We start from the raw sequence: 22,076 nt of genomic DNA, 5'->3' as shown, positions 1-22,076 counted from the left end.
TTTTGGGAAGTGAGGGTATTTTTTAAAAGCAGGAATAATTATTTCCTAGTCATCTTAATCCTAATGATGTGATAGGAAAAGTTCAATAAATATGGAGCCCAATTTATGTTAAAAGCAATTTCCTGTCTGTCTAATTACCTACAGTTCATCCCTAAAATGTTTATTTTACTAAGAAAACATTCACCAAAAAAATTCTGTTTCTCACAGAGTAGGTATGCAGTAAAAGATAGTGATCATTATTGTACCATTCAGATATTAACTATTCAGATACTAATATTCAGATATTAACTACCCAGAATTTGATTGCCTATATTTGAATCCCAGCTCAAATCCTTAGTCTATAATTTTAGGGTATGTCTCTTGTTTCTTCCAAGTTTTTTTTTGTTCTTTAAAATAGGCATTATATTGTATCTCCTTCTATTTTTATCTTAAGGATTAAATGAGATTATTCATAAAAGTGGCAGCTCAGTGCCTGATCTCTAAATACAGTAGTATCTGCTTGTCAGCGGTCAACTACAATCTGGAAGCAGATGGTCCTGCTTCTGACATATGGTCAGAAGTTCAGTAGTATCCTAATGCTACATTACAGTGCCTACGTCATTCAGCTCACTTTATCTCATCCTGTAGGCATTTTATCATCTCACATCATCACAAGAAGAAGGGTGAATACAGTACAGTGAGATATTTTGAGAGAGAGGGAGCCTATTCACATAACTTTTGTTAGAGGCATTATTATAATTGTTCTATTTTATTATTAGTTGTTATTCTTAATCTCTTACTGTGCCTAATTTATAAATTAAGCTTTGTCATAGATATGTATGTATAGTAAAAAACAGTATATATAGGGTTTGGTACACTCTGTCGTTTTTGGTCTTGGAAGGTTGGGGCATAGATAAGGGTGTGGCTATTGTACTTGGTAAATAGATACAATTTTAAAAGAAAACAGTTTGATTCAATTATTCTAAACTCGGGTTTACTATGAAACTAGATTAGAACTCATTTGAGGGGATTTATATTATTTATTCAAAATATATTTAGTGGAAAATGTTAAAGGTCACATATCTTAGATAATTTTGACCTCTAAAAACAAAGTAATGTGTGCATGTTAGCAAATCAATTAATTTTCTATTTAACTGAAATATATATGAGTGTAAACTCTTATAATATTAATAATAGCAGCCTTTTACTCAATCATTATTATGTGTTAAACATTGTCAAAAGACTTTACATTATTTTATTTATTTCTCACAGTATGTCTGAGGTAAGATTTATTATCATTAGTATTGAAGTTAAGTATCTTAGTTAAGAAACTAAGATAGAATAAAAACTTCCCCGAAGTATCATTGCTAACAGACGGTGGAGGCGGGATTCGAATCTTACCCATATGAGTTTATAGCTCTTGTACCTTCACGTCCTCTGGATATGTTTCCTCAAGTATCCAGATTTCCTTTGCACAGACAGTTTATTATTAGATCTTAAATTCATTTGCCTACTGCCTAGAGAGGGTACTGTACAGAGGGTTTCCTAAATTCTGCTGCGGGACGGGTGGTGGGGAGGGCTGCGTTTCTTCTCTTTAAATCCGTGGACCCTCTTTTAAAGTCTACCCAACTGTAGCGATTCTGACTCTCCCACCCTCAGAAAATTGTGTCCTCTAATTAAAACTCTTCCTCAGATGTTTTTTTCACCAAGTGGAAGTTATTTTGTTTAGCTTTATCTTCCAAAATAAGTATTATGAAAACGTGATTGTTTGGCTTCCGAATTCAAAAGTATATTTGAAATAAGCTCTTAAAATTCCCATACCTGGACTGTCTGGAGATCCTTATCTGCTCACCTCCCAGCAGACCAGTCATGGCCACACTCTCCAGATTACCTTACCTCAGCACCTAACCTAGAAAATTCTCTTTATGTTCTCTGTGGAATATGCTTGCAATATACAATTACATGTAAAGTATATATAATATAAGTATACTTATTATATATGTAATATAAGTGTATATATAACTTTTTTTGGTTATTTATGTATATGATATATATACACCTACACACATTTATTGTATGTTCATTTGGTCAAAAACAAAAGTGTTTAACTTAGCACCATGAGTTTATTTAAAAAAAAAAATGTGAACTTCTAGAGGTAAAAATCCATATACATTAAAGCAGTTAAGAAGTATATCTGATAACGTGATGAGAGAGTTGCCAAGTTGCCTGACTGAAAATCAGCCGGGCTAACTATGCTCACGCCGAGGCGCTTTGTGTGACAGCCGTTTCACCATATGCTCTGAAGTCCCCAGTCTCTGCAGCAGGGCGAGACAGAACTGGGCACATCCATTGTTCCCTGTCCGTCTTTGTATTTCTTTTCAGTTGGAAAATGAAATGACTGTGATCTCTGAATCTCGATTTTCCCCTTAAAAAGACATTTTACGAGAAGACTGCAGCTTTGGGATATAAAGGCAGATGCTGTTACACTTGCTGAAAGTGCAGACAAGGCCGGTAGCTGTTGTGAATTATAATGAACTCCGAGACAGCTCTGGTCCAGATGTAGCAGTAGTGCCTTAGAGACTCGGAAACTTACAGGCGTTTATTGAAAAAGACAGGGAATTTTTTTTTAAGTCATTTGGCTTTCCATCTATATTATCCTGTTTCACCTCATTTTCCATTGAGATTCAGAATTAGTATTAATTTCAGAGGTCTTCCCAAGTTTAAAAAAAAGTTAAAATACCTATTCATATGTAACAATTTGCTGTAGGAATTAAAACACTAAATGAGAAGAATAAAAGAAAGGGCAGCTCACCTTTATTCTAACAATGGTCTATATCCTTCCTATGAACTTGTTAGGATTTACAAAACAAACATGAGCTTCATGTCAGAGAAAATACTTCTTAAACAGAGAATCATCTGTAAACTCCTGTATTTCAGAAAATTCTGCAGTGGAAAAAGATGGTCAAATCTGGATATAGGATTGAACTTTTTATCATAACCAATATTCATAGGAAAAATGACCACAAAGAAAACAGTTTTGTCAACCTACTGTTGGCTTCACTTACTAAACTTCCAAGAATGATACCTGAATTACCAGTGAAAAAATTACTGCCTTTACATGGAGTTTAAGTCTCACTGAATTGTCTCATTTATGGGCGTTATTTTAATACAATGTAACAGTAAAATTAGCAAAAACATGAGAAGGACAGAGGTAACAGAAGGACAGGAAAAAGAAAAAGAAACTTGCTCACTCTGCAGTTGATTTTATTTCTTAATGGTTTCTTATTCCCTTCTAATGCCTTCCACACACACCCCAAGTAGAGCAGTTGGCAGAGAACACAACAGATGGATGACAGGCTCGACACAAGCAGTAGATCTGGCACCCAGGCACTTGACTTTTATTTGCTAAACAGTTAGCCAGATTTCAAGAACTTAGTCTGCTAATGTTCCTATTTGGTTTAACGCACTGTGAGAATCTAGCACATAAATATTAAAATATTGCCATAAAAAAGATCACATACTCTCTGCTTCTCTGCATAGTTTAGTGGCTAATTATTTTACTCTTGGTGTAGACTGCTGAGATGTTCCACAGTGAATTTAAAGGTGTACTTGGCCTTTGATAAAGACATCTACAATTTCAGATATTAGAGTTTTCTAAAAGCAGCTTTGTCTAAAAGAGATTTTAGCTATCCAAATGAGAGACAGACATAGCCAGTGTAGGGTACTGAATGAACCTGTTAGGTACTGAATAGAAGATACGAGAGCATAATCATACATGATTGGTACCTTTCTTCCCTCTCACCATCACTGCATTTTCAGAGATTACTACATTCAAAGTTCAAGAAAATGTTCATCTTTTTCGTAAAGTCCCCTTGGCACTGGATAGGTTAATAGCCCCTTCTTTCTGCTCATGTAGTTCTTTATTTACATTACCAACATAGTTTGTGTCTTTGTTTCCACTGTGAGCTCCAGGAGAACAAGGTCTTGTTCCTGGAATCCCCAAACCTAACCCAGCATAGGGCACCCGATTGATTCTGGATAAATGTTTGTTGAGTTATTCAGAACTCAAGTGGACTTAACCCCAGGCCAATAGAGAAAAGAAGTTGAAGATGATTGTTTAGAACCGTGCTGCGAGGAATTGAAAAAGGCAGTGGTGCATCAGTGCCAGTCTTCTGTACTTTCTGCAAAAGCATGCTTCAGGGAAATAGGAGGGCGGGAGAATCTCTTATCTGCCTGGCAAAGCTTACAGATCTTGCTACCTGGAGTGAAATCTCACAGAGAGAAGTGTGTGCAGCTCCAGAATTTGCTTCCCATTTTCTCTTGGAGAAACTGTGCTCTTTTTTTCTCTCTCAAGCATAAATCTTCAGGTTATCGTGCTCCCTCTCTTTCCAAATAGGGTTTGGAAAAACATCTCCTGACTTTCTTACAGTGTTACTCAGGCATGTTCTTTCTCCATATCTTCACAACCATTTACCTCAGGGCTAAAGATAATTAACCAATGACTTGAGTGCATTTAAGCTCCAGTAGAAGTAATTGATACGGAGTAGAACTATAAATTACTCATCACGAGGAATACTTTGGACAGGAAATAGTTTGCACTTACTGGTATCTCACTGTCCTCAATTAGGAGCTTACTGATGACACTGTCCTCCTCTTTATATCTTACATCATCTTTCACTTGTTAGAATACTTGATTCAGATGTCAGTTACTATACTTCGGAAATTTTGGGAGATGATTCACATTAAATGTCTTCTGTTTCCCTAATACTTTAATGAAGCTTTGAGTTTACTTAAAGACTATCTTACAGCTAGTCTCACAATATAGTGAAAAGCCAAAACACTTGTTCTTGACAAGTCCACTTAAAAAAAAAAAAAAATCCTCACAAATACAGAGGAGCGCAGGTTTTTAATGGGCTCTACAACACTGGCCAAGGCTCAGTTTCCTAACTTTGTTTTATATGGAAAGATTTATTTACCTGTCCAAATAATTTCAAAATTCTTTTCTTGTTTTTTAATTTGAATAACTCAGTAAAATTTTCATTCAGTTATTTTGTAAAAGAATTGTAAGATATAGTCCCTTGAGAGGAAAAGTTAATGGTTATAGTTGACTGCAAGCTCAACGTATACATAAGCAATTTAGCTTTAAAAAATCAAGTCATATTAATAGGAGTACTGGGTGGTATCCAAACAAGGTGTGTTTGTGTGTGTGTGTGTGTGTGTGTGTGTGTGTGTGTGTGTGTGTGTGTTTGTGTGTGACATTTCTGTTCCTCTATTCTGTGTGGTGAGACCATTTCTGGAGTGATGCGCTCAATTCTGAGTGCCACATTTTGAAAGATATATTGTGTGACCAGTGCGTGCCCAGAAAACAGTGACTAGCATATTAAGGAACTCCACACTATCATTGAAAACTTACTGATTTGCTGAATAGGCTTGATATTGACACAGAGGGATATCACCATAAGATATTTTTCTTTTGTAAAATAAGACTAATGGGCAGAAACTTGGGGAAGGTTAATTTGAGTTCAGAAAGCATTTTTGCAGTACCCACATGTAGAATTGTTTTGTTCTGCTCTCCAGTATACAAATTAAAGAGCAAAAATGCCTGACTTTAAGAAGCTTTCAGTAGCATCAGTACCGCAACAGATTCTTTAATGGAGATGGTGGATATAAGTATATGAATTTGTTCTTGTCCCTGTATTTAAGACTACCCATCCTGCTTGTTTTCTAGGTATGTGCACTTGCATATACTTGTGTACCCACACACACGTACACTCAGGTTGGTAGTTTTTGAGAAGGTAGATGTTGGATTCAGCTACGGCTATCTCACCATATTTATATTATTATGATTAAGACATGTATCCACCATATATTACCTTTGGTGGGCTAGTTTCCCCTTCCTTGAAATGACCAATAAGAACAAATAATAATAAGTAACAAGCTCATTCACCTTATGGTTAAGACTATTATAAATTGGGGCGCCTGGGTAGCTCAGTCATTAAGCGTCTGCCTGCAGCTCAGGTCATGATCCCAGGGTCCTGGGATGGAGCCCCACATCGGGCTCCCTGTTCAGCAGGGAGTCTGCTTCTCCCTCTCCTGCTCCCCCTGCTTATGTTCCCTCTCTCGCTGTGTCTCTCTGTGTCAAATAAATAAATAAAATCTTTTTTTAAAAAAAGAATATTATAAATTTGCCTTATCCTGAACATTAATATGATAATGTGTTTGCTGCATTAAAGATCCAACAAATACAAAGAATTTGAAAAGTCTGAAGTTTTAAACCCTATGCAGTATATACTTTTTTTTTTTTAAAGATTTTATTCATTTATTTGACAGATAGAGATCATAAGTAGGCAGACAGGCAGGCAGAGAGAGAGGAGGAAGCAGGCTCCCTGCTGAGCAGAGAGCCCGATGCGGGGCTCGATCCCAGAACCCTGAGATCATGACCTGAGCCGAAGGCAGAGGCTTAATCCACTGAGCCACCCAGGTGCCCCTGCAGTATATACTTTTTAACTTGACAATTTATTCCTCGCAATGAAGTCCAAGAAAATAGGAAGGAAAAATACTCCTCCCTGAAACAAAAGTACTTAGATTGGATGAAATGTCTGAAAAAAAAATTAGGAGGTATCTATTTTATTGCCTGATATATTTAGTTGAGTGGCAACAATTTAAGGACCGTAAAAATTCAATTTCGGAAGATTATGTCCTGAGTAAAGCAAACCTGTAGTCAGAAATATAGAGGTCAAGTTAGCAATACACAAAATCAAAATCAGATTTACTTTCAGCTGCCTCTTCTGTTGGTTATCATACTAGAACTCTGGCATTCCATTTCAAATGTTTTTTCCAGCTATTTCACTCGACATTCAATTTAAGCAAAACTTCTCTTAATAAAGATGAGTTAATTTGTGGGAAAACACTGATATATTTCCAATTGTATACTATCTTCATATAGGAGATTAAGTTCCTAGAAAACAGGCTATAAAATGAAATGATAGGCCAAATTAATTTTTTAAATACGGAAGCAGTGTTATATAGTAGGATTTCAGCCTTTTTAATCAGAGGGTAAATGCCTAATTTTTTAAACCAAAAAATCACCACAACATAGTATATAACTTTCTATTTTCTGGGCTTAGGTGCAGTTATTAGCAAATTTTCTTTTACCTGTTTAATCTGCTTTTCTTTGCTGGGTCTCATTGGGACTAGGTTTGGAAATATAGCCCTGGGGAATGTGATTTCTTATCAAGTATCCTTCAGACAACAGGTATTTCCTGCATAATAAGAAAAGACATAGATTCCAATGTCAAAGGAATCAGGAAAACTAATAATTTATCTTTTACGCTTAGCCATGCTTCCTTCAGGGAAATGTGCAGTGATAAAAAGGGGATAAAATGAAATCCTTTGATCAGGTTTTCAGAAAGCCACCAGCTGGCCCTAAATCACACCTCAGTTTTTTCCAAAACCTTCTCAAAGAGGTTACTTTGAATTCTGGAAAGGCTGCTTTCGATTGCTCTGTGAAGTCGGAAATGGGCTAGGCATTACAGTAATAACATGGCAACAGCACTATCAGCAGCAACGTTCATTTTGGCTTCACTTGTATAACACATACTCATTCGCTTGTCCTTCTGTAGCTTGGATTTGTAACAGGAAAAGGACACAGGTCCTTTGATGGAAAAACCTGTAGCAGAAAGTATATACCTCAGAAACAAGTTTGGAATGTTAGGGTAGCTGTGGGAAACATTGATTGTCATTTTCTTCAATAATGGGCTAAAATACTGATCAGAAGCCAGAGGAGAAACTTCTTTCTTCTTTTTTGTGCTTCTTTTTTTGTGGACTGGGAGGAAGGAGGAACAGCAAGACTTCAGAAAAAGTGGCTCATGTTTGCCCATCCGGTAATTTTAGATAGGCCATTTATTTGCTAGGTAGAATTCCATTTGACCTTAAGCTGCATTCGGTTTTAGAGAAAGTCCTGACAGAAATGTCGTTATCCATGAATCTTTTAAACAAAAGTTCACTCTTTACATCTATTTTTGTCTTTAGTTTTTATGCTACTTAACAGATTTTTTTTTTTTTTTTGAGATAGGGACAAAAACAGATATGCCGATTAATCCCTTGGGAACTAGAAACATGACAAATGGTTTAAGATTATTAAAAGTTGCTAAGCAGGACATCTCTGATCACTTCAAGAAAATCAGTGAGAAAAAAATAAAAAGGGTTCTGAACACCGGTGTTGCCAACTTTAACCTTTAATAGTGTCCTCTCAGAATCTCAAAATCTTCCGCTTGCAGGTGGGGGAAGCTTACTTTTTCCTGTGAGAGTAATCAGTGGTGTCCATTGGGTTATCTGGGTGTTTAGGATTATGTTTACAAAACCAATTCCTCGTCAGGAAAGAATGGAGACCAATGAACACTGGCCATAGGAAAATATAACATTTTAATTGCAATAATCATGAACCTGTATCCATTAAAGAGAGAAAAACAGTCTTAATATCACAGCTTTAGAGATTTTTGGTTCCCAGTTAGTGGTGTTTCTGGGTATAACCCTAACCTGACACATGCCAGAAGGGGGGCTTGAGGTGCCAGAACTTGGAGCACATAGTACACAGGAATGGGCTGTCAGCAAAGAAAAAGAGAAAGAGATACCATCACTACTTTTTTTCCCCCAAAAGTATTTTTGGCAGTGTATACTGTATCAGTGTACTTTACTGGATTACATGCCGTATCTTGTTATCTTGTGTAACTTGTAATATGATATAAAACATTATATTAGACCAACTGATGAAAATAATTCTGCTCCTTATGGACAAGTGGACATACTTCTGTGATGAGTAACAGAAGCTCAATTTCCACAGAATGTTCCCGGGCATCAAATACTTAATGTGCTTTTACTATCCTTTTATTAAATGAAACAGGAAGTTTCTCATGTATTTGTGTAACGCCTGAGATCTAGAACTGTAACAGCTTTTTAAGTAATAGAAATATATTTATTACATAGATAAGTGTATTATACTTTATTAATGCTTCAACATTTAATTCTACTTAGCAACAAAATTTTCTCTTCAGTGTTTATTATATTCTGTGATGATAGCAGTTATACTGTGGAAAAAACTTAGATAATTTAATCTGAGGACAGTCTTAGTCTTTAAAATAATATGTGTGTCTGTATACGATGGTATAACTGTTAAAAATGACTAAACCTTTCCAAAATGTATTAATTAATGAAATAATAATGATCTCTTTCGATTTAGACACAATGTATTATTGCTATTTTAAAGTTTGAAGATGTGATTTTTTCTTCATATATTTGAATTTTACTTAAAAAGTCTAAGAATTGGTATCTAACTTCATTCTAGGTGAGGCTTAAAAATTATTGTCTTAAAAATTACTTATGTTTTCTAGAAATAGAACAGATCAATGGAATTGTTAGTTTATTTTGAGCTGTTTAAACCTGAAAACTCAGAAGCCAAAGTCAGTTCCAATAAGCAGCAAAATTCTTAAGGATCCATTGAGAATACACACATCCTCCCAGGAATATCTAATTCTAGCTGGTGTGCTGTTTACAAAGCAGGCTTGTCAAAGAAATGACCCATGAATTCCAGTAATGGAAACTGATAAGCATCTGCTGAAAACCTTTTTACCCAAGACAGGAACCAGATGAGCAGAAAGAACAAAAAATTCTTGTAAGCAGTTGTTTCAAGTAAAATGGCATGGGGTATGTCTTCAGTTTAAAGGCAATCAACAGATATGAGCAGATATATATATATATACATATACATATATATATATGAGCATGTTAACATAATATCTGTATGTCTGTCACTATAATAGATATGATATATATCTCTAATAGATATATAGACATATTCAGTTGTTAGATGTGGTCACTTGTGAGCCAGAAATAAGTCTTTTCCATGAGATAGTGGAGGGAGGTGGTTGTGTGCACAGAGCTGAAGTGTATGTGTTCAAATTCCATTTCTATCTCCTACTGGCTGTGTAATCATCTCTTGTAAGATGATCATAACAGTATCTGCTCAATAGGTTGTTGTGAGAACAGTGCCAGCCCATAGAAAGCCTATGCCAGACTTTAATATCATGTCCAGAGATTTGAAAGAGAAAATGAAATAAGGGATTCTAAATGGCATGTGGGAAAACATGGACCGTTGAGTTAGACCTCAATTCAAATCTTAGGTCGTGCCACAAGATGGGTGACACTGAACATGACTCAGAGACTCTGTTTTCTTTCCTTCCCTTCCCTCCCTCCCTCCCTCCCTTCCTTCCTTTCTCCAATTTATTTATTTGAAAGAGAAAGAGAGCACACATAAATTTGGGGGGGTTGGGTAGACGAAGAGAATCTTCAAGCAGACTCCCCTTGGAGCGAGCAGGCATGAGATCACAACCTGAGCTGAAACCAAGAGTCAGACACTTAACCCACTGAGCCACCAGGCACCCCATAGACTCTGTTTTCTTATTTTATAAAACTGAAGTACCAATCCTATTCAAAAGATAAGGAAGATATTTGTATTTGTAATAAAATACAATAAAATAAAATAAAATAAAATAAAAGATATTTGTAAGATAAGGAAGCATAGATAGAAAGCCCCTGAATATGCTAGGCGTTCAGTATTAGGCTATCTTTCCCCACAACACTAGAACTAGTTCTTAAAGACTGTAAACATTTCTTTTTTTAAGATTTAATTTGTTTACTTGAGAGAGTATGAAAGAGAGAGAGAGGGAGAGGGAGAGAGCACAAGCTGGGTGAGGGGTAGAAGGAGAGGGACTTCCCACTGAGCAGGGAGGGAGTCCAACGTGGGACTCAATCCTAGGAGCCCAGGATTATGACTTGAGATGAAGACTCTTAACAAACTGAGCCACCCAGGCACCTGACTGCAAAAATTTATTTATTTCATTTGTTTTCTATGGCTAATAAAACTTATTCTCTGTTCTTCTCGTAGGGTGAAAATGGTTTACATGGAGCTCCAGGCTTACCTGGTCAAAAGGTAAAGAATTTTTGAATGTTTTATGTAAGTTAAGAATTTAACATCTTAAAAAATTGAATTTGCACATAATATAGTGAAGATTCAGAAAATTAATTTGATGAAACCGAATTCCGTGGAAGGCTCTTAGAAAGCCGCTAACTAGTCTTTCCAAAGAGCCTTCTCCAAGGGACCTCGATAGAAGAGAGTTCTATGAGAGAGCTTTAACAGCACGCTTCTCCGGAGAAGTCAATGGTGGTGAATGGTGGTGCTTTCTGGGGGCCATGCGAGTGTCCAGAGCTGCTCTGAACGTATTTTCACTGTTATGAGAGTCTAAAATGAAGAGTGGAACAGTGTTTACTGCCTTTGACTGTATTTGTTTCTTTCTTATTTATCTTCCTTTTTGTATATCCCAGCTGGACTAAACATAATAGTTACAGTGACATAAAACATTAAATATTACGAAGATGCTACAACTAATCTCTTCAAAAAAATCTTTGTCAGAATAACAAATTTGTAATAAGTGAAAATGTTTGCATTGACTAGGCTACTTCTTTCTGTGCCGAATATCTTTCTTTTTACCAAGGTGAACTTGACTTGTACCCTTTTATTGTCCGGGGGCTGCTTTCTCCTCCTTGGCAGGAGTCTGACCAGCCTTGCTGGAAGCACAGAGTCTGGTCTATTCCAGTTTCCTGGAGGGTTTGGGGAGCCACTTCAGGTGGGTCCAGCTGTCATAATACCACCCAGATAATCCCACCACAGGGGAGAGCATTCTTGATGCAGTAGTAGATGCCCACCCAGGCCAACCATATCATCCCTATGCTCTGGAAGTTTTCCAAGTCTTAGCAACAAGACGGCAGAAGTTACTGTTACATCTAGGTTTTTTCTCTATGGCTAAAAATTACCATTAAAAAAACATGTGCATTCATTTATAGTTATAGCTTTTGAAAAATCTCCCATTCCTTGGCTTGATAAACAATAAGTCTGCGCCGGCAGTGATGAAATGGCAAGCTTCTGAGTTTCTTCACAGCAGCTCCAGACAAAACCCGTTGCTCCAGCATGTGCTGCATCTGTGAGCGGAGCTGCAAGCCAAGGGATGTGCAGATTTATCTGCTGGGAAACAGTTTTGGACTTTCCAGCAGCTGTTTGTGGTGGCTGCATCATGCTGACTTTGTGGCTGATGTACTGGAGGCGTTTAGCAGCTTGATGTCGGCTTGGATTAACAGATCAAGCCACAGTCCAGACTTTAGGGAAAATGGGAGAATAGAGCTAGACCACGCATTCAGTGGCAAAGAGACCCGAACACTAACCTCTTGTCTTTCCCGGTACCTTTTTGAAGGGCAGATGAAGCAGAAATAATCATTCGATCATGTGTGTATATGTGCATATACATATACACATACAATATATATATTACTTACAATATATATATCATTTATAATATATACAGAGAGACTGTATTTATAGTAAAAAGCTGGCATTCCTTTTCTAACACATGAATTTTAATTGTACCAAGTGTCACCTTGTTGCAGCATTACAGAAAAAAACGTAAATAAGAAACCCTTCATCCATTGTCTCCGTGCACTCTGGAGATGTTTGCTGGGTACATCTTGTGCGTGGAGGGGTGAGGATGACCCACATCCAGCAGCCATATGCTGGCTCTCTTGTCTTCGGTGCCTGACCTATATTTGGCATTCAGTGCATATTTGTTTGAATGGATGAATCAAACATCAGTATTATAAATATCTGTGCAGAATTCAGTGGGAAAACAAGCTTGTCAGACTGGAGAGGGTTTTAGCTGAAGAACAGGGGACATAGACCTTTTGGAATAAAGCCAGCAGTGCTCCAGCCACCAGTCCCCTTTCTGTGACCGAGACGCAGGAGATCTGGGTGGTAAAGAGCATGCATGGCTCTGGCGTCAGAGCTGGAGCCAGGACTTGGGGTTCAAGCCCAAACTCGTTCATCACACAGCTCTCCCTGGAGTGGTATTCCATGGAAGTCAGCTTGAGAAGGCTGCTTCTAAGGGATCTGGTGAAATCAACAGTAACAGTAATAATTAAAAGTAATAATAATAATAAAGTAATAAATATAAATAAGAAAAAGTAAGAGTAATAATGGCTAACTTAGTTGGTGCCAGGCACTATGCTGATACATTCAATTCTCAAAACATCTATGAGAAAGGAACCATATATGGAGAAATTCAGGTGTAAGGAGATTATGTTGCCTTGAGAGCACTATCATGAAGCTGTAGCTTGTGCCCTTTAATATTCAGGAATATGTAAATGTCATCCAACTTAAAATTGGTTTCAAGTTTACATATTAGAAATGGTTTTTATTTATAATTATTGATGTTTTGTTACTGAAAAAATTGTCATTATTATAGTAATAATAGTGTGTTAAAAATAGTGTTCCTATTATTATATATAAATCATATTCCTCTTCTATAGGGAGAGCAAGGTTTTGAAGGCCGCAAAGGAGAAACTGGTGAAAAGGTAAATATCTCTCTTGAGGCATACATCTGTAAAAATACATTAGATTCATGAAAATATTTTGAAGTGGAATATTTAACTTCTCTTGTGCTTTCCATAGAAGCAATTCAGTAATTTTGTAAGAGAAAACCTTAAAATATTTGCTTCACTTAAGTTAGACTTAATATATGAAGGATTGTCAGAAATCTTTCTGAACTTGTTTGGATGGTAGTTCTATCTAGATATTTCTCCCTAAATGCATTCCATCGATATATAAACGACTCAAACATTGCCTGAGCATTGTGTTTGTGTGCTATAGGATCACTGATGCACTAAGTGTCCAGGTCTTTAAATAAATGTTTTGTTTTCATGTATACCTGGTGTATCAGTGGAATTTTTCCTGAGGAGATAAATAAGAACTGTAATAGGGTCAAACAGAAAAGAGGTGTGCAAATAGAAGAGTTTGAAAGAGTTAAAATAAAGGGATGGTGGGAAAAGTGTGGGAAGAACCACAGGGATTGTACAATATCCCAGACTGAGTTATAGCAAACGCCTCAAACTCCAAAAGATTATCAGACTCAGAGGCAAAGAAAACTGTGGGTGCAGATCCAGATTGGTGCTGAGGGAAGCAGTGAACCCAATATTCAAGCAATCTTCGTTTTAAAAATTTATAGCCTTCTACTGAAAGTACAGAGAATAGAAGTGCCCTAGTCATCCAAAATTTCCATTCAGACAATCATTTGAGTCCTTCTGCATTTCATAAGTCTAGTTTTATTTTTGAATAGAACAAAAACAGCATCATTCCCTTGTTTCATAAAACGTCATGTGATTGGACAGCCACAAGAAAGGAAGGGGGAGAGATAATCTCAAATTAGACAGTCTTGCCTGTATTTAGTTTTCTGGGCCGTGATCAGTTATTTGCTTCTTCAATCAGTATTTTAGACAGAATGAACAGCTATAATAATTATGACAAATTATACATGTTGTAAGCTACTTGCTAATTACTTTTCCTCAAAGAACTGTGAGGAAGAAAAAAAATAGTCCTATAGTAATCATATAATTGAGGAGAATTCCATTAGATGATGACTACATTTTAAAAGTGGATCTCTCTTTTTAGGGATCTTTTGTATATTTTTGCTTTAGAATGATAGTCATTGCCTTTAAATTAATGCCCTATTTATACATGTTCCTGCTTTATTAATGGTACTTTACCTGTAGGAGTACGTGAGAATAAGCAAGGAAACAGATAAATTCTCTGTAAAGTCACCATTTCACTTAAAACCTTAGTGGTTATTTTGATATTTTATATACATAGTTGGTATTGCTCAGTAATAGATTCTCACAGACTATGAAGTATAGAAAAACATTCCTTTATTTGGCTTCAAAGATTTCCCTTCTAATTCTTCGTACTTATTAGCAATCGCTTTCAAATAGTCCGTTTCACCATGAGGTGAAAATATTTATGGAGGATAGAGACAACAAGAAGAAACAAAGCATCAAATAGAAAAGACAACACCTTGAATGAGAATTATAATTCAAATGGTTTATAGCCAAATGTAAAATTCACATAGTAACCCTTATAATAAGAATATCATCTGCTTTGATGATTACTTACCAAATAGCAAATATGAGTTTTTTCAGTGTTACACACTACATATGCTGATCTATGACCACATGTATTTTCCCATAAGATAAATAATTAATGCCATCTTTTTATTTCTAGATTAGAAACTGTGTCTGGATTAATTAAATAAGGAAAGTCTGCGGAGCACTCATTTCTAGGGGACATAAGCATGAGATTCTTGCACTGCTTACAACCTAATTTGTTTTCTGAGCAAAGACTATTTATCTATTTTTATTTTTTTTTCATTAAAGTATCTCTGTGGCATCCCAGTTGGATGGGGGCAAGGCAGAGCAGGCAGTGAAAGAATTCACCCAAGGCAGAACAAAAGAGATGACAGTTTATTGAATACACCACAGGGGAGCAGTGGGCAGAACAGCAGAGGGGAGACCATCTGCCTCAAGGAGGTAGTGAGGGCAGAATAAGGGAGGATGAGGATGTATGGAATTCTCCCTTTTTTAGTAATCTGAGGAACTGTGCCTGGCTGTAAGTAGCTCATTGGTCAGTTAGGGCCCAGGGCTTAATGAGCTTGTTGGCATTCAGCTCAGTAGTCACTGTGGGTCCTTTTGCCTTGCTCGAGTTTCCATTACTCAAGCCTGTTGCCTAAAAGCAGCCTCTCCAGTATAGTTGGCACACAATGTTACATTCGTTGTAGGTGTACAACATAGTCAACAAGTCTATGCATTATCATCACCACAAGTGTAACTACTATCTGGCACCATACAACACTATCATACCACTGATCCCCCATGCTGTTCCTTTCATCCCCATGACTTACTCATTCCATAACTGGAAGCCTGTACCTCTCACTCCCCATCACCCATTTTGCCCATTCCCCCACCCCCTAAAAGACAATTTAATTTCAATTTCAATTCTTTGTGGAAGACTGAGTTTGTAATTACAGTAAGGCCTATCTTTCCTCTTTAATTGCCTTATTGTGGCCTTTACTATGTTTAAAATTTGCTGTTTTGAATGAGACAATTCACTAGTTGCAAAACAAAAGAATTCAGGAAGTTGTTATTGTTCAGAGGTGTTGTACCTACCAAAGGCACACTGCCTCCAGTAGAACAAGAAAACACGTATCAACTGTCAAAGAGAAAACACTATGTTATGGTCTTCGGATATCTTCATAGTGATGATACCACTCTGTGGTATTCTATAATCCAGTATAAACCAAGTGGAGAAATGTGCAGTTTTTCTTGATGGCCAGAAAACTATCCTGCCGGCCAGTTTACGTTAAACCACACCAAACAAGTAGTTCCTCAGCATGTCTAATGTGGTATCCTTAGTCCAGAGAAGAGCTCACGAACCTTGAACAAGTAGAGGGAACCTCATTTGAAAGCATATTCCTGAGTTTATAGCAACTTATGACAGAAAAAACTCATGTATTACCTGAGCAAGCACAATTTAGCCAAATTAGTCCCGAAGTGAAAATTATTTGAAAGACTCCTTCTTTCTCAAATTACTTATGCTGGCAGGACTCTCCCTGAAGAGCTGCTTTCAGGTTTACCATTTTTTTTTTTTTTTTTTTTTTTGGCTAATCATTTAGATCGATAGGAATGATCCCATCCCATTGCCTCATTGTCCGGTGAGCATCACTCAAGGATCCTTTCACTCTAACAGCATTCCTCATGAAGCTGGAGGCAGGAGGCCCATATTCTGACTGAGGAATAGAACCGCAGCCAGGGTCTGTGTTCTGGCTTCTCTGTTTCTATAGGTGTGATCTCAAGCAACCCTTCTTTTGGGGATTTTCCTTAGGTCCTTCAGTATAGTTGGGGGTGTTGTAGGGGCTACAACTAGTGAACAAAATGGAGAGTCCACTATTGAGGTGATAGTTATCCCTGTACTGTCAGCCTTCACAGCAGTGATACAGCCACACTCTTATTATGTGACCAAATGTGTGAATGCATGAACTGAGCTCTGACAATCATATTAGAAAAAGCAGATTTAGCAGGGAGGCGTTCATTAAAGTGAACTTCATTTCTAAATCCTGAGCCCAGGTTTTTACTTTAGGTCTTTGTCAAAATAGGAGGAGTATTACTTGGTTACATTATTTTAAAAAAAAGCAAATAGAAAAGCAAATGTGAACATCTGCTTTATATTATAGCATTATAGCATTCAGTTTCTTTAAGTAACTGCTTCATGTGGTTGGGTTGGCTTTTAACCCAATTCTTTTACATTGTTATTCAAGTCCTAACTAACTTAGTTTAAAAACTGATTTCTTAGGTGTTAAACTTGATTCTCCCCAACTTTATTGTTAAATATGATTTGATTGTGAGAAAGAAACATCCAGTGACAAATGCTGCTCATGGCACACTTTTCCTGACATTTTCTCTACATTTTCTGGCTAAAATGTAGTTCATTTTGTTCATTCAAGAGTGACATTTAAGTTAACATGGGTACAGAGGTAGCAAATCTTTACAAGGACTAAGATGTTTTAGCTAGTGTGGAACTTTTCCATTTGATGAATTAAAATAATCTTATCCTTGAAGATTTCTTAAGTAGAATGAAAAGGAAAAAAGGACAATCAAATACTCTTTTCTTCATGAACCATCTGGCTCAGGGAGATGTGGATAGTATCCAACTTTTAACATTCCATAGCCAAGAGTGTTCATGGTTAAGCAGGTTCTGACTTACTCTTATTTAAATGTATGACCATTGCCTACTTTGATCATCTTGATTACTGATCTTTTCTTCCATTCTGAGTTAAGCCCATAATAATACATGCAACTGCAAAACTAACAAATGCATATGGTTCCTTCTTTAATTCGTCTCTTAAAACTTTAGGAAACTGGTTGCTATAAATTTTCAGTGACTTGTGATTTTTATCATCTTGTTGTTACCAGAATGTTATCTCAGTCCTGAAATGTCATATGACATAAAATAGTTATTTAAATTGGAAAATTATGTTTAAATATCTATTTATCTGGTTGTATAGCTGTTGCAAATATTTTTACCTGACAGAATCCACTGGAAAATCATCGACTGATCCCTATTCTTCACTGGTTTATTTAACAAGATATCATTTTAGAATTCTGTACAAAATGTTATATTCAAATTAATAAAACCATTGAAATGTCTATTATAATGTAGGATAGAGTACAAGAGTATTTTATTACTCCAAAACTGCCTGGTGTTACTTATAATTAAACCATGTATCCAATCATTTGTATTTCTTCATCAGCAATTAACATCAGGTAATTTTCAAAGGACATAACTCAAATTTTCATTGGCAAGCCTAAATTAAAAAAAAAATATATATATATATATATACATATACATATATATATATATATATGTATATATATATATCGGTGGGGAGGGGCAGAGGGAGAGGGAGAGAGAATATTAAGCAGCCTTCATGCCCAGGGTGAAGCCCAATGTGGGGCTCAAACTTAAAACCCTGAGATAGATCATGACCTGAGCAGAAATCAAGAGTCAGACACTTAACCAACTGATCCACCCAGATGCCCTGAAAATAAAATATGTATTTAGACTTAGTATTGATGTTATGTATGATCTACAGTCTTTTGCCTTTGGTGGATTCTTTTGAAGATATGATAGGAGAAATAGAAAATGCTTACTAGAATACATCCTTACTTACCTATTTCATAGTTGAATCTATTCTTTTCGGTTTCTAGTCAAGAGAGGGTGAAAGAGTAGAGGCACTGAATTCATTTCCTATTATTCTGTTGATGTTTGTTTTCAGTATTAACACCTGTGACATATAATATATAGGCCTGATATGTAAATGCTAATGAGAATGGTGGACAATTTATTCAGCAGCATTTTATTGATTTATTTCTCATAGATTGATTTAAACTTCATATTTGATTCATAATAACCAAGGTTAGAAGTTGACTAATTTTTATTATGTCAACAAATAAATTATTTTGCCTACCAGTAAGTAACTAAAATACTGACTTCTAGCATTAGATATCATGAGACCTATAGTCAGTCAGGCAAACAATAGTAATCATTTGCTAAAATAAATAACAATTACGGCTTCAAATAAGCCAAGACCTTTTATACTGGAAACTATTTTCTCTTTACATTAGTTAATTTTTCATTCAGTTGTTGTTATGGTAATTGCATACTGAATTTGAATTGAAAATTCAAAAGGGTAGCTGTGATATTTTAGCCATTTAAAATTTATTGGAGAATGAGAAAAAGCCCAAGTGAGTAAGTATATATAATATGCATAAACTGTTTTTCAGAACATTCAGGGAGTAGCATCTAGTTCTTCCAGCAGTAAACACATATTCCTAGTTTCTGGGGTACCACTCCAAAGAGATCTTAGAGTTGACACTTCCTTGTGGAACTGATGGTGACCCATCATAGAATAAATAGATTATTGGGGCACCTGCATGGCTCAGTGGGTTAAGCCTCTGCCTTCGGCTCAGGTCATGATCCTGGGGTCCTGGGATCGAGCCCCGCATCGAGCTCTCTGCTCAGCAGGGAGCCTGCTTCCCCCTACCCCACGGCTGCCTCTCTGCCTACTTGTGATCTCTGCCTGTCAAATAAATAAATAAAATCTTAAAAAAAAAAAAAAAAAGAATAAATAGATTCTCATTCCTTGTGTTCCATGTTTCAATCCAGCTCTGCCATGCCAGCTGGGTGAATCTGGACATGTACATTGCTTTTTTTACAATGGTCTCCTTTTCCATAAAATAAAGATAATTTCTGCTTCATGAGATTGTTGTAAGAGTGAAATGAGTAATTAGTAATTAGAAGGTGCTCAATAAAAATGTCCTCAACAGCCAAAATATGAAAAATTAAAATATTGATATTTGGAGAAAATTAGAGTTGATATAATTATTTTATCTACTTTTTATTTGCCTAATACTACTTCCAAATTTTCCTTCTAAATAATTAAACAAAGACAAGAGAGTATATTAGTTAGCTCCTGGTGTGTAACAAACCACCCCAAAACTTAGTGGCTTAAAACAACATTCATTTATTTATTTCATGACTCTGTGGTTTAGTGGTTTAGACTGGGTTTAGCTCAGTGATTCTTTGGTGTCAGGTTTGCTTACATATGTCTTTTCAGCTGGCAGGTTGGCTGAGAGTGGCCTTTTAGGTTGGGCTCTGATAGACAACATGTCTATTCCAAATAGTCTCTCATCCTCCAACAAAAATCCCAATCTTGTTTTCAAGGTAAAAGCAGGGGTCCAGAGAGAGCAAGCAGAAGCATATAAGGCTTCTTAAAGTCCCCAGATCAGAACTAGCAGGCCATCACCTCTGCCATGTTATGTCATTAGCCAAAGCAATTCCTGAACCCAGCCCAGGTTCAAGGGCTAGGAAAATAGATGCCACTTCTTGATCATATAAGCTGCAAAGCCATATTGTAAGGGTATGGATACATGGAGGGGTAAAAATTGTATCATTTTTGTTATAAATTAAACACAGATGAGATAAAAAATTTATATTTTAATATAACAGTTAAGCTCCTTCAGAGTAAAAAGGTTGAATAGGTTTAGCAAGTTTACTTCATTCTTCTCCCGTGACCTGCAAAATAATCTTAAAGTTATGTTTACACAATGGGTCTTAGAGACTGTGTCAAAAGATAAACTCATATTTGAAATGGTAGGGATGTTTTATGCATAATAGGAAAATATTGAAAAATAAAACTCTTAATTGGAATGGGAATAGAGGAATTCAATATGTCAAATTATTAAACCAAATTAAACCAAATTATTAAACCAAATTAGTACTTTCACATAATCTCAAGTGTTTATTAATTTTAACTAAAATAAAATTGAGACCAGAACAACTGGAAAAAGCAGGTCAGAGTTGAAGTGTATTTTTAGGATGTCACTAGTAAAGACTTCTTGGCAATTATGTCTAGTATTTAAAACTAATGCAAGAATGTTAAATACTATTATTATAAATATAGCACTTTCCTATCATCACTAAAACAACTGTTGACATGTCACCTTACTTCCTGTTAATTCTCTCTTGGTTCACCTTGTAGAATTCCACTGAATATCAGTGTTATGTAATTGTTCCATTTACTCTGGTAATGTGTAAAACTTCTACAACTTTTAGGAAGGACTTATGTGTTTGATTTGACAGCTGACTCAAAAAATGAAGAGAACAGATGGAGTAGAATAATAACTATAATTTAAAAAATCACAGCAATTTATCTGTGTCCAATGCCAATTGGTATGGCAGTAACCATGCCAACTTACAATTAGCCATGGTAGCAGGTAATTGGGAAGTGTAATGGTAATCCCACAGCCAAGCTAGAGGCTTAACGTTAGTCATTGCTGATTGTGTGTCATTTTCTTGTTCTTCACAGTGCTAGTGAATAACTCTAGATTGTGTGGAACATGTTTAACCCTCTGTTGCTTCATTTTTTTTAGTAGTGGTTATAGAAAAAGTGAAATGTCAAAAAAAAGAGGGATATGAAGAAAAGGAGAATAACCATCAAAGCATGCAATATTTCATGTATATAGTTTTTTAAAGTATTATTCTTTTTTTTTTTTAAGATTTTATTTATTTATTTGACAGAGAGAGATCACAAGTAGAGAGGCAGGCAGAGAGAGAGAGAGAGGGAAGCAGGCTCCCTGCCGAGCAGAGAGCCCGATGCGGGACTCGATCCCAGGACCCTGAGATCATGACCTGAGCCGAAGGCAGCGGCTTAACCCACTGAGCCACCCAGGCGCCCCTTAAAGTATTATTCTTAATGATTGCATAATATTTCATTATATGGAGATAAAATATTTTATTTTACTACTCTGTTGTTGGAAATTTAAGCTTTTTAATTTATTTTTGTTTCATTTTTTTAAGTGTGTTTTAGCTAGTACATATAACACAGAATTAGCATACTTTGGCAAGCATCTTTAAACATATCTCTTGTTCTTTCTTTACTAGATTTCTGGAGTTAGAATTATTCTGGAATTAGAATTATGGGTTGATGAGTATGGAAAATTTTAAGATTTTTTAAAGAATTTATTCACTTGAGAGACAGCATGCATGCAAGAAACCATGAATGTAGTGAGTAGGCAGGAGGTTAAAGGCAGAGGGAGAAGTAGACTGCCTG

At 36.2% G+C, this 22,076-nt stretch overlaps 1 protein-coding gene across 1 annotated transcript in view; it reads left to right on the top strand.

The window, feature by feature from the left end:
- The window catches only part of LOC111152319 (collagen type XIX alpha 1 chain), a 306,943-nt gene that overhangs the window by 68,759 nt on the left and 216,108 nt on the right, over positions 1-22,076 (top strand). The window contains exons 10-11 of the mRNA XM_022510811.1: positions 10,922-10,966; positions 13,390-13,434. Of these exons, the coding sequence (XP_022366519.1) occupies positions 10,922-10,966; positions 13,390-13,434 (90 nt within the window). The remainder of the gene's footprint in view (positions 1-10,921; positions 10,967-13,389; positions 13,435-22,076) is intronic.

This window comes from Enhydra lutris, unplaced genomic scaffold (genome assembly GCF_002288905.1).
Source record: "Enhydra lutris kenyoni isolate GAN:26980312 unplaced genomic scaffold, ASM228890v2 scaffoldscaffold28, whole genome shotgun sequence".
NCBI classification, from domain to species: domain Eukaryota; kingdom Metazoa; phylum Chordata; class Mammalia; order Carnivora; family Mustelidae; genus Enhydra; species Enhydra lutris.
Note: the sequence above shows the minus strand (reverse complement) of the source record. Positions and strands in the feature narration are given on the sequence as shown.